The 14,203-nt window shown below is 31.4% G+C and overlaps 1 protein-coding gene across 1 annotated transcript; it reads left to right on the forward strand.

Annotated features, from left to right (window-relative positions):
* The first annotated feature begins 636 nt into the window (after nt 1-636).
* Nucleotides 637-3,630, forward strand: LOC142546892 (dirigent protein 21-like). Its single transcript, XM_075654853.1, has 2 exons — nt 637-916; nt 2,793-3,630. The coding sequence occupies exons 1-2, from the start codon at nt 729-731 to the stop codon at nt 3,391-3,393; spliced, it is 789 nt and encodes a 262-aa protein (XP_075510968.1). The 5' UTR covers nt 637-728; the 3' UTR covers nt 3,394-3,630.
* The last annotated feature ends 10,573 nt before the right edge of the window (nt 3,631-14,203 follow it).

Genomic DNA, 14,203 nt, shown 5'->3' on the forward strand with positions numbered 1-14,203 from the left:
ATGAATGCTCAAATTAATAAATTCAAGTGGAATTCAGCGTAACATAATATCCAAAAACTAAGATTACATTTTCAATACTTTAAATTATAATAAGATGGATCCAATTCCCACATTTCTCTAATTTTTACACCTTAGTTATAATCTTTCGATTCATGCATAGCCATAGGGGGCCAAATTCGTTTTTCACATGGCAATTGGCAAATATGTGAGTGGTTAAAATAATGTTTGTATATTTTGATATCGCTCAATTTCATTTGCTTTTGTGGTAGCTAGGTATAATTTTGAAACTTAAAGAGTATCTATAGGAGAATAATGTCACGCCCCAAGCTCGGATCTACGTCTACGTGACTGTACAATGGGCCCCTATAGCAACTACTTCGTATTCGTATTCGTTTTACGAAAATGATTAACCCAAGTTGCTATAGAAGTGTTAACCCAAGTTGTTATAGAAGTGCATTATAAACTTACTATAAGTTTAAATTTTTAATTTTTAAGATATGGGACAATAACAAATAATATATGCTTTCTGCGATCCTAATATGAAGAATATCTGGTCTCGACTAAAAATAAGAGAAAGGATATTTATCATATTTTAGCCGACAGAAAAAGCACAGTAAAAAGTTAAAAAAACCATACCTATCTGTGGTGACACAAGCAAAGTGTGTGTGGCTATAAATCGAGTGAACCTTGGTTGGATTGTTTGGTCTTGGAAATTACATTTTATCAAAATGAAAATATCGCCGAAGGAAATATTTCCAAGTAATCCATTAAATATCCTTTCCTTAACTCGGCAACCACGCTCGCTTTACTCCGCCACCCATGATCGGCTGCTGTGCTCTGTCCCACGGAGGCGAGGCGCCGTCAGAAGATTTCCTCAACTCTCTCTTGAAACTATGGCAGCTCTTCCTTTTTCATGGTAATTTTGTTATTTATTTCTTTACGTCGATTTTTGGGATATTAAATGATTTTTTTCTCCGAATTTGTGAAGCATTTCATGTCATTGTAAACCATTATCTTATTCATTTTTATGCTTTGGTGGGTCTCTGAAAAATGAAAAAGGAGAGGTGACGAGGTTCCAGAATTTTTCAGCAGGAAAAATTGAGTCGTAAATTTAATTTTCTTAAAAATCATGTATTCAATAATTTATTCTAAAAAAAAAAAAAAGTCTACAAGGAGAATGATTTACGGGTCATCTTATAAAATAGAAAATTTTAGATAATGAACATTGTATTCTTAATATTATTACATATTAAGAAAGATCTTGGATTTAAAGTGTCAAACCAAGTAGAGTTGGCATAACAATTGTTCATCGGGGAAGAGGTTACACTTATCAAATATAAGACTCCAATTTGAATTCAATTCAGAGCTCAAATAATAATAAAAATTTGCTCAATGGTGGTTCAAATTAGAGCTCCAATTCGAATTATATTAGCAAGCCGAAACTAAAAAAAAAAAAAATCTAATATATGATATATATATATATACATGTATGTATATATACATACATATATGTGTTATATTAGTTAAATATTAAAACCCAAGTACAAAAACTTAAAATTTTTGGCTCAATTTGACCAGAAGAAAATTCCAAACCGACTCGATTTGTAACACACCCCATGATATTACATTTTAAATTGGGCAAAACAATCAACATAAATAAATATATATATATATATATATAGGTCTCTTGTGAGACGGTCTCACAAATCTTTATCTGTGAGACGTGTCAACCATACCGATATTCACAATAAAAAGTAATATTTTTTCATTAATGACCCAAATAAGAGATTCGTCTCACAAAATACGACCCGTGAGACCGTTTCACTCAAGCTTTTGCCTATATATAATAATGACATGTACCTAAATGTCATATATATATATATATATGTTAGCATATATAAAAGAAAGTGGATAGATATTCTTCTATCTTTTAAAAATTTTAGAAAATAACATAAATCAGTGTCAATATATATATATATATATATATATATATATATATATATGTAAGCATAATAACATAAATCAGTGTCAATAGAAAATTTTAGACAACCGAGTCATCGGAACCTCCGTAAGAAATTAGTTAGCACAAGGGACACACAATGATATATATTTTCAAGCCACGATTTTATTAGTTTTAACATAGATGAATTTAAAATTAGAAAGGACAAATCTTAAAAAAAAATAATAATGATATTAAATATTTTATGAGGTTGTAAAGAACCTATATTGATCGAGTAAATCTCATATGAGACTGTGTGAAAAATCTATATCCGTAAAATGAGTTGACTTGGTTCATACTTTGCGTGAGAAGTTATATTTTTGAGATAAAAAATATATTAATTTTGAATGAGTCGAGTAGGATTGGAGATTCATATTATTAAATTAACTTGTGAGTTGGTTTCACATGAATTTTTGTTATTGATTAATATGTTAAATGAATGTTGTATGTATATCGTTCAACTATAAAACAAATATTAGGATGATAAAGTTCTAATTATTTAAATTTATTATAAATAATATTGAGTTATAAATTGAATAAAGTTTTAGCTAAATATAATATATATCCACAACAACAAATACCGTATTTGAATGGTAAATGTCTATATTATTAGTAGTCCGAGGTGACCATTCTACGTTCAACTACCTGCCTTTTCCATATTCATCGTTAGAAGCCTCAGCTCTATATATATTTATTGAAGCTCACACATCTAAACCCTGCTAATATACATACACACTTTAAATCGTATCCTATATAATAAATTTTATTTGATTGTTGGAAGATCACCTAGCAGGAGGGTTAGAGCGATGGAAAATCTTGAAAACTTCGTGAGTTCGGTCAAAGACATGGTGGTTTCCCACGGCAACACCCATGGTTCGAATGCGGAAGAAGAAAGGTTCAAAAAACTGATCAAAGCAAAGGAAAAGACTGCCAAGATACATGTTTACGTCCAAGATGCTTTAGGAGGATTGAATCCGACGGTGTGGGAGGTGGCTCGGTCCATCCAGACCGTGAATTCGCCGACGACTTTTGGCCAGGTACGGGTTGTAGATGATCTGATGACAGCCGGACCTGACCGTGATTCAGAGAAGTTGGGTCGAACACAGGGGCTAATTACGTCTTCGGACATGAGCGAATCGGCCCTAACTATGAACCTGAACTTCTATTTCACCGGAGGCGAGCATAAAGGCAGTAGTATTTGTATTGGTGGACGAAATCCGATAAATAACAAGGACCGTGAGCTGCCTATCATCGGGGGGACTGGTGTTTTTAAGATGGCGAGGGGCTACACGATTGTGAATACTTGCTCTTTCGATGCCATCTCAAATTATGGTGTTCTCGAGTACACATTTTATGTTGCTTATCCGGATCACTGCGCTGTTGAAGGGAAATAGCAAAGGATCGTTAACCATGAGTTTGAACGTGGGGTAAACTTTTTTTTTCTTTTGTTTTTATTTGTACTTTTTTATTTTTGTAATAGGTAAATGCCATGTAGAATAACCAAGGCAATTTGGCGTGCAAGTTGGATGTACCACAACTTTTTCTTTTTTCTTTTGTTGGTGTTTGTCTGTTTCCCTCGACTTTTTGATGTATTGTCCGTATGAAAGTTTGAATTATTTTGCTTTTTTTCTTATTTTTTTTCCTATTCATTGAAAGCAGTTAGAATACTCATCTTCTTCGTCAAAATGGGTTCTTCAAATTCTTGCATCCCCAAAATTACATGGTAAAAACTTGTGTGAGACTGTTTCACGGGTCGTATTTTGTGAGACGGATCTCTTATTTGGGTTATCCATGAAAAAATATTACTTTTTATGTTAAGAGTATTACTTTTTATTGTAAATATCGGTAGGGTTGACCAGTCTCACGTATAAAGATTCGTGAGACCGTATCACAAAAGACATACTCAAACTACATAAATTGATATTAATATTAATTTGGAATAATGCTAAGCAATTTTTTTTCAGGTTTTTGTCTGTTAAGTTGGATTAGTTTAAATGTAACAACTTTTCATTAACCTTGTCAAATTGTTTGGTTGAGTTGAGTTGAGCTATCACGTAAGGTCTATGAGTTTAACAGATGCGTGTGAAAATTGTTGTTCGATATAATTAAACAATAGCCGTACGTATTAAATCAATGAAATTTGAGAAAATAACATTGGTCAATTTATTTTAAATTTCATCTAAATTCCACATGACATCAGTGTAATACGTACATGAGTCTCTGCTATATAGTCTATTCTTGATGTATCTTGCTTTTAGTCTATAAAGATTTCCTGTTAGTGAAATCTTTTTAACCATATATTAATTTTACAGTACTTTAATTCCCACCGTGACAAATCTTTTATAAAAGAAATCATGGGAATATAATTTGAAATCAAATGGTTTCAGTTCCCTCCAGTATAGCTTCTTTTTTTTATGCCGCAATGCAGACTAAATAAATATTTGGATTAATGCAATAGTTTGCAAATCATGTCAGTTAAATAAAACACATTAGACAAGACATATGTGACAAACTCGTTCGAGAAAATATTGATAAAAAGTCGATCTTCTTGATCAAATATTGATCTATTTGTCGAACACCCTCGTAAAACTTTATCTAGAATTCTCACTCCAGTAAGATGTGGTTCAAGAGATTGGGTCATAAAATGCGTGCAAGGGATATATACACAAGACATCTCATTCTTCGGCAATTGGATGAATTAATTTCGTCTGTTAAAGTCAAACGAGGCAGATTATTATTTAAGTCGTGATTAGCTGTTTAATCATGTCTAGTTAAAACGTGTAGTGTAAGGTTACATTTGAAAAAAATATCTTAAATAATTTATAACGTGTTTAAACGAATCTTTCTGGAAAGAGAGTTTAAATAAAATAAATTTTAGTATAAAGAAAAGGTTTGATCAAACATATGCGAAACAAGTCACCCGAGAAAAGAAAATCGTAACAAAAAATGAGTTTAAAACATAAGAACGATTATATAGTTTGTGGTTATTTTGAGTAAATCAAATATAATCCTTCTTACACCTTAAATTTTTAAATGATTCAATAAGCACTCATTAACTTTAGTTGTAACTGGATGAATAAATTTGAAATCTACATATTTCGATTATATTTTTAGTGTGAAATCTATATATAATTGATGAATTTGAAATTCGTCGTAACTAATATATACATGGAAGATGTGAATTTGAAAATCCATCGTAACTAACACGAAACATTAAATAAACGTGAAATATGTGTATTTGAAGTTTATAATCTTCTTTATCTGAACTACAAAAATATATTTGAAATCATCCATCAATCCAAACACAACTTTATTATTTAAAATTATTTTTAAAAAAAATTTATCAACACTTTGATTGCATATTATGAGTTTCTAAATATTTTATATGGCATTTTAAACCACTTATGAATTGAACGCAAATATTTTTTTGTTTTCTCGGAACTTAAATATGATTTACAGTAGTTTTGGGTATTTTATATCAGCAAACTCGTATGATACAGTCTCACGAATTAATTTTATAAGACAGATCTTCAATCCGAAATAATTCATGTTAAAAAAATATTCACTTTAAAATAGATTGGATTGATGAATTTCACTTAAAAGGTTGAAGTTCGTAACAATAAAGTGTGTGTTTTTTCTCTCTTGATCAGAGATTATTTTTCTAAATTAAACTTATGAAATATGTATTTTCAATGATTTTTCATGCGAGACATATCTTATACAATAAATATGACTAACATTGTCACACTAACAACAGACTTAAAATTAAGAGTAGGTCTCTTGTGAGACGGTCTCACGAATGTTTATATGTGATACGGGTCAACTCTATCGATATTCACAATAAAAAGTAATACTCTTAGCATAAAAAAAATATATGGATGACCCAAATAAGAGATCCGTCTCACAAAATACGACTCGTGAGACCGTCTCACACAAATTTTTGCCTAAAACTAATATAGCTAATCTCATAAATGACATCATTACTGATACGATCTCATGCATTATGTGAAATGATACGTTAAAAACTCAATTATATTACTCAAAAAAATAGTTTTTGGTTGTTCATTACGGTTGTACAAAATTGCAACGTCACGGGTACAAACCAAATGAAATTCGAAATTAACTATGTTATTGTCGATGTATTTGTCTCAAATGAATCTGCTTTCTTTGAACTCTATTTATGTATATACAAACAAATTTTTGAGTTTAAAATCACTAAACAATTTATCAGAAAACAAATCGTCTTTCATAAAAAGGAATTCAATCATTAGCATAACTTTTCTCAATTAAATAACAATTTTATCAGAAAACCAATCGTCTCAATCATTAGCATAACTTTTCTCAATTAAATAACATATATGTTTACTCTTTTGATTCTTGAGAAAGAAGATAGACAGGATAGCGACTTGTAATGCCAATAACTAATATTTTTTTCGGGGCCACCTCCTAGGCATTGACACTAGGCGATTGATTCATTTGAAATTTCATTGAAACTACTTAAACATAAATAATATATCATTTGAATCAGGTTTGAATTTCATTGAAACTACTTAAACATAAATAACATATTTGTGAAATATTTAAATTAATTAAACAAGACTTATGATTAGCCCGTAATTGGATCAAATAAACCCATGTATTGTGGCTTGGAAACTAGTGTTTTTAAAATTTTTAATTTTTTTTATTTCTTGTATTCTTTAAGAAATATTTCTTATTTTTAAATTCTAAAATTTTATTTTTATTATATATATATATATATATGATTATTTGGATTTTGAATTTTGTTTAAAATATTATTTTAACAGTGTTAACCCTTATTTTGATTTATTTTATATAGTTATATTTGATTATATGTATATAGTTTATATATTAGTTGGATAAATACATTTTTTTATTATTTATATAGACATTTAATAACTGTAAATTTTAAAAAATATTATTTATTATATTATATTATTATTTTATATAATATAACAGTTTTCCGGTCTGACTAGTTCAATATTGTTTCAAAGTAGAGGCATGCATGCCTAATTTAACATCGTTTCCCAGCACCAACTGGTTTAGATTCCTTAAATGTGGTTTGTCCCTCCCATACTTGATATATGGTTATTAGAGTTTACAGCATAATAGAAAAATCAACTATTGGGTTGGCAGTCGTAGCAACAAGATAGATTGACGTTTCGATCACCGGTCCGGTTATGAAATTTGTTTGGAAACTAATAACCCATAGAGGACCCTACTCGATCTGACACGAATTACTTCTGACCAAATAATTATTTTACTCAAAATGTCTACCATAAATCTGATTTGATGAGGTTAAATGATAAATGTAAGCCCAACACATGTTAGTCATCTCACAATAATGCCCTGAGCGGAAAATTTGTAAAACCGACAAGCTCGACGCCCTATAAAACTGATATAGCTTGGAAAATACAAAATTCCAATCAGCTCGGCACCTTAGAAATCAGCATAGCTTGAAAATACAAAAGTTCGACCAATTTGGCACCCAATAAGCTCAACACAACTTGACAAATAAAAACGTCTGATCAGCTCAGCACATCATAAGCTCAACAAAACTTGGAAAATATAGAAGTCCGAGAAGCTTGGAACATCATAAGTCCAACACATCTTAGAAAATACATAAGTCCGACCAACTCGACACATTATAAGCCAAACAAAGTTTGGCAAATACATAACAGTTTGGAAAAGACATAAACCTAACACAACTTGAAAATTAAAAAATGTTTACTAGCTCGACACTTCACAAGCCCAACACAACTTGCCAATTACAAGTTCAATACATAGCAAAAAATTTTAACATTTCATTTTTTTACCAGAGTAGATACCTTGCCCGAATGATAGTTTCAACACTCGGTGAAATTTTGACATTTTATTTCTTATTCGGGAAAAAAACCATCTCGGATTATGTTTTTCTTATTGTTTGGATATGTATTCTACATGAATGCAAGGTTCAATACTTAATGAAAATTTTTATACATTATTTGTTACTCGGGTAAATAAGATGCTCGTGTAAAAAGAACAATTGTACAAAGAAAAGTGCATTTGTTTAAAACAAAAGAGCCAAGCTATTACAAACAGAAAAACATGAAAAGGAAAAGAAAAAGAAAAGAAAATCAAGGACCCACATCGGAAACCTTGCGCTCCTCGGGAATATCCTCGAGGACCTTCTCGACATTTAGAAAAAAAGTCGGGTGCTCGGATTCATGATACCCTGAGCCAAGCATCCTTAGAAGCCCTGCTCGAAGTACTCCAAAGTGTTGTCTAAGCATAGAGCCGCGAACTCATTGAACTTGATAAAATCGTATTTCTTTCTAGTCCAAAGAGTCTCGTTCTCCTGCCGTTGGCTCTGTTAGAGTAGATGTCCTGTAAACCAACTGTTGGTTAGGGAATTCATTGACTCGATTGTAATAAATAATCTTTATTTTAATATAATTCATTATTTCATCGTTTGTTATTTCTTTATCTATATACTCATGTGATCAATTTAGATAAAGACCTTGATTATATTTTAATACAAATGAATCGTAACTCGATGTTAAAACTCATTCGTAAACACTGTATAATCTAAATTCGTTCCTAGTCGATTCAGCTGCCTAAAACATGGATAAAGATCGCTTGAGCTCGAGACTAGCATATGTGATGTTGTGTACCGCGTTTTTTGGTAAGGGCATAGATGTGGGGACCCTGATGCTAACTCATTCTTTTCAATCATCATTGGGATTAAATGAATTAATTAAATAAACTGGGTCGTAAAATTATTTTAAAAAAATGTTGAACACCTTATAATCAAGTGTACAAACTTCTATAACAAGTTAGGTCATATCTCATTCAAATTACAAGATCAAGTTTATTATCTACAACATGATCAACAGTACAAGTCTTGTACAAAAGAAAGTCATAACTAACGATTGTTTATCAACTACATATAATGAGTTGAACAACAGCTCTACTTCTAAGCTCGGATCACCACTCTAATCTCGATCTATCAAGCTCTTCTCGACCCTGATCATGTCCCACTTGTTGTCATTCACACATACAAACACAACAACAGTCGGATAACTCCGGTGAGAAATATATTCTCAGTATAAACAACGTATACATGCATTTCATATAAACATATACAAAAGCATATAACATATGTAAAACAATATGCATCGTAGTCTACGAAAGCATAAATCGATATAAAGCAATAAATCAAACTCTGTAACTCTTACTCTTTGACTCGACTCTTATCTAGGGATCCCGGTTAAATAAGAACGTAACAAATCTCCCACCTACTCTCCCATCTAGATGGTGGTCCGTTCTTATTCTCAGACATTGGCCCTCTATATCGAATCTCTACAATAGGAGTCGATCTACTCCTAAGCACATCGATATAAACCAACGTCCAGTGACTTGGCACCTCTGCCAAAGACTCAATACATGCTTTGCTATAACTCAATAGACCAAGCATATCAATCTCAAGAATTGCAATCATATCAAAGCAATAACAATAAAGTATGTGGTTTTGGGAAACTCAAGCTATCTCTCACTCGAGTTGTATCTTCCCGATTTAACAGTTGATTTATACTTTTCTTTTCGTAGATCAGTCTGGTCGACGAAATCAAATATCAATCTGGCTCTGTTCAGTCTTCGAAGCCTTTAATACCAACTCTGGAATCAATATTCGAGAAGTACAATATCAATATACAACTCAAAGCAATACTGGGTATGATCAGAACTTAATCTAATTCTGTTTCAACGGAATAACAGCACAATCTCAATATATTCATCATCTCAATATCAATAGTTATCAATCTCAACTCATATTCAATAACAAATACAAGCTAGAATTCTCAAAATCTGCATAGTCTCAATCAACATAAGATGGAAATTGATAACAATTTCATACGGTGTCCGTTTTTCGATCCGGTTTCGATTATACAATTACCACAATTTCAGGAACACATAATATAGATCAAATCATGATTCCCCCAGTAATATATTTTCGAACCATGCTGAAAGAAATCAAACTTACATACTTTTGAAGTTCTTGACGAGAGGAGCACGAAACTAAACTCGGATTGAAATTCTGACAGGCAGATCTCGCAAAATCACAATTCTTGAATATGACACCTTGAAGCTTTCTCCTATGGAATATAACAGAATAAAATCTCGGGCATTACAATAGAAATGTACAAACATGCAGATAGGTAGCCATATGATGATTATACCAAACTGCCCTCCCTAGGACTTTCCAAATGGTTATCATTCATCGAGAGAATAAGTCTGTGGTTATGATTGTACACCATTAGTACTTACGATCCGGAACAACACTGATGCTTTATATGCTATGGTTGTGCTTTGACTTGTTTACCGACTCCAGAAAGATTATCATGTGACGAAATTGGGTACAGTTGCGACACATGTAGGAGCCAGTGCATTGTAGTCGGGAATTCACCGCTCACCCACGAGCGTAGATATCCTATGTGATATAATGATAATAGTGCGTGTAATACCTGGCCAGAGTATGAGATGTACGTTAGAGAAGAGTTCTCGAAATTGTACATGCGATGCCACTATTTATTCTCAAATATGTGTCACATATTTGTCGAATTCTTATGCAACCCTCGATGAACCAGTGGTTGCAGATTCGATCGGGATATATGAGATGAAGGGACCGTACTGTACATTAATCGCAACACATTGGTTCTTGCATGTACTATCAGTGATGCCTAGAGAATCATGAGATGATACTACTAGACGCTCTTGCCATGATTCGATAGATTTAATCAGAAATATGATTTCTAACATTCTCATGATTAATTGTTGATACATAAAATGAAGCAAATTAGGGTAAGCTCGAATAAAAGATTATGTCCTGAATCACAAAAAATTGTGAACCCACACAAGTACTGGATCATTTGTTCCCGTTGAGAGAAAAAAATAAATTCAAGTAGTTGAATTTATATAAAATTATGATATTGTAAATTCAAGGAGTTGAATTTATGATAATTAAATTTTGAGAAAATAAATTCAAGGAGTTGAATTTATGAGATAGTAAATTCAAAAATTTGAATTTATGAATTTATCACATTTGGAGAGAGTAAATTCAAGGAGTTGAATTTGTAAGATTTTGGAATTTAATTTAAACTCAAAAGTTGAGTTTATTAAATATTAAATTAAATATATTAGAAAGTATGTTTAATGAGCTTGTAGAAGTACAAGTCCAACATACTAAATAATTAAAGTTCTTAATGAATTTTGATTAATTAATTAAACTAGTTGGACTAGTCCAATTAATGAATCAAACCCATTAATATGAATTAAGATGCCTAAATATTATATTATGATAATTAGGTCATGAAGGCTTTATTTAAGTAAGAGATTTAAACCTTAGCCTCTACACAACCACAATTTTCGAAAAAAGGCCTCCTCTCTCTCCTCAAGAATTTGGCCATCCTCTTTGAAAAAGGAGTTGAGCCGTCTTACGGTTTTTGCTCTCCAATGTTGAAAGTTCTTCCAAATATTCTAGTGCTATTTGGAAGAGAAACTAATCTTCTAGTCGTGAACCTGATTCGAAGATTGAAGAAAGGAGCCTCGAAGAACGTACGTGAGATTTACAACAAGAGCTACGTTCGCTTATACCGACGTAGTTGGAGCCAAGTGAAAAATTCACTAAAGGTATATGTTAAACACTCTACATATGTTTATTTAATTCAAACCATGTGAATACTCAAACAATATTTTGAATGTCAAAATTTTAAAACTTCCGCTGCGTTTGAGCATGAGAGAACACGAATCACAACAGGCTCTGCAGCTGGAACTCCAAACTAAGAGCCTCCCCGGCTAGTCGAGCCCTCTCCCGCTCTGCCAGCACAGACTGCTCCAGAACCTCTTCTAGCTCGTGAGGAGAGAGGCATTCTCCTTGATTGCCCGAGCCTCCGTGGCCTGAAGTTGTTGCATCAACTCTCCGTGTCGGGCCCAGACATCATCTGAGTTCTTTTGAAGTGTCTAAGCGGCTGTCTGGGCTTACTTGGCACGGAGAGAGTGCTATCTAAATGCAAAACATTGGACCTGTGAAATAGGATACAAAATTATCATAATATAGGTTGCGAATCGACTGTAACGTGATATCAATTTATATGGAATTTTGTTCGGTATGTTTGTTTTTCATATTTTTGGTTCTCCGTATTATCGAAATTAAATTTTAATCCAATTCAACCTTTTGGAATTATATCTGAAATGTCGACGTGACATGACATTATAGGTGAACGTCACTTTGAAAAAAAAAAAACAACAATAAAAAAAATAATGGACAGGCATAAATAATCAAAATAGAGGAGCAAAACATACATAGATCAAATTGCAATTTTTCTGAATTTATATATTAATCGTCTGTGGTGTAGTGTCGTCTGATTATCTGTACATTCTGTACGTGGCATCTGCTCAAAATAATATTTTTGAAACTCCCATCATTTGTGGAAATTTTTTATAAAAAATTTATGAAACCCGTGGGTCAGTTTGAAGCCCAAAAAATATAGGGCCAAAAAAGTAAAGCCCGTATGAACCGAGAGGGTTCAACATATTAGGCCTCAAATATAGGAAAAAAGATGGCCTCTCTTTAAATAAAACAAAAGTTCTAACTTTATCCTGAGTTTTCTAAAAATATGCATTTGGCGTCTTACGAGCTCCAATATGTTAGTTCAAATCAAACTGTTAAAACATTTTTAGATAAAAATAAGTTGATGAAAAGAGAAAAAATATATGGTATGGGAACACAAATAAATCATTATTATGGGTATTTTTGATTATTTCAAATATATTAGGTTTTTTGTGGGACAATATCACGAATCTTTATTCGATATAGACGATCAACTCTGCTCATATTTAAAATAAAAAAATAATGCTTTTGACATAAAAGTAATACTTTTTCATCGGCGGCTCAATTAGAATATATGTATCACAAAATTGATTCATGAGACCGTCTCACTTGAGTTTTATGTGTTTTAAATTAACACAAACAGTTTTAGAAAATAATTACTTTTTCACATCTTACATTATCACGAAATATAAGATCGTTTATTAATAGAAAAATTAATAAATACATTTAGACATCTTATAGTATCCCATAAGTTGGATCTTAATTAGTATTTGGCAATTAATATGGGGTGGCCAATTATTATAGGAGTGAGGTTATTTATGCTATATTTAATGTTATATATACCTCACTTTATCAATTAATTTTATATGAAAAGTGGAATTTAAATTATATTAAAATTATTTTATCTGGGGAATAAATGAGCTCCTCTCACGATGAAGGCATGGTTACCATGATCTTGACCAAAAAAAAAATTGAAAAGGATATTTGGTTAAATTGTTATTTTTAAAAATCTCGTCAAAAGTAAGGAATTAGAAAACATGAATTCTAGATGTGTGCGTTGCCTTTTCTCAAGGGCTACTTGGATTCCAATATACGACCGAGTGATTATCAGTGAGACGATTTTATGTATCCATATAAATAAAACGTGTTAACCTGGTAGATAGATACTTAGATTGAATAATAATACTTTTGATACTTAAAAAAAATTCATGGTTCACATAATTGGTCCGTAAGACAATCTCATAAAAGTTCTGTCTACATAAAAACTAGATTAAAAAAAGTGAAATATAGATTTTACTAGTGCAATTTTTCTAAAATACTAAAAAATAAATGGATGAAATTTATATTGCAATAGAACTTATAAAAAAAATTCATATATTTTTAATTAGTAGATGTGACTACCCTAATGGTGGGATCTTATTCCACGTTAATTAATTAAGTGCCAGTTGAAATAAAACACAAGTAGAAATATTCATAAAGAAAAATTTAAAGTTTTTTTTTTAAAAGTTTATCGATGGTGGTAAACAATATATTATTAAATAAAGCTTAATATTTAATATCTTTCCCACTCACATCTATATCATATAGAGTATAATAAAGTTTAATTAAATAAAATTAATATTTCCCATCAAATTTTGTGTTGGAGTTTTTTATTTTTTTGTTTTAAGTACGCTTTATGTTTCATAAATTTAGTGTTCTTGAGAGACTGATATATATATTTTTTTAATTTAAATTGCAGATTGGTGGAATTCATCAGTTCAAATTAGGTGAAAGGAGAGTGGACGTGACTGGCGTCACAACGAAAATACTAAGCTGCAATG

Source organism: Primulina tabacum, chromosome 5, assembly GCF_025594145.1.
Source record: "Primulina tabacum isolate GXHZ01 chromosome 5, ASM2559414v2, whole genome shotgun sequence".
Taxonomy (NCBI): domain Eukaryota; kingdom Viridiplantae; phylum Streptophyta; class Magnoliopsida; order Lamiales; family Gesneriaceae; genus Primulina; species Primulina tabacum.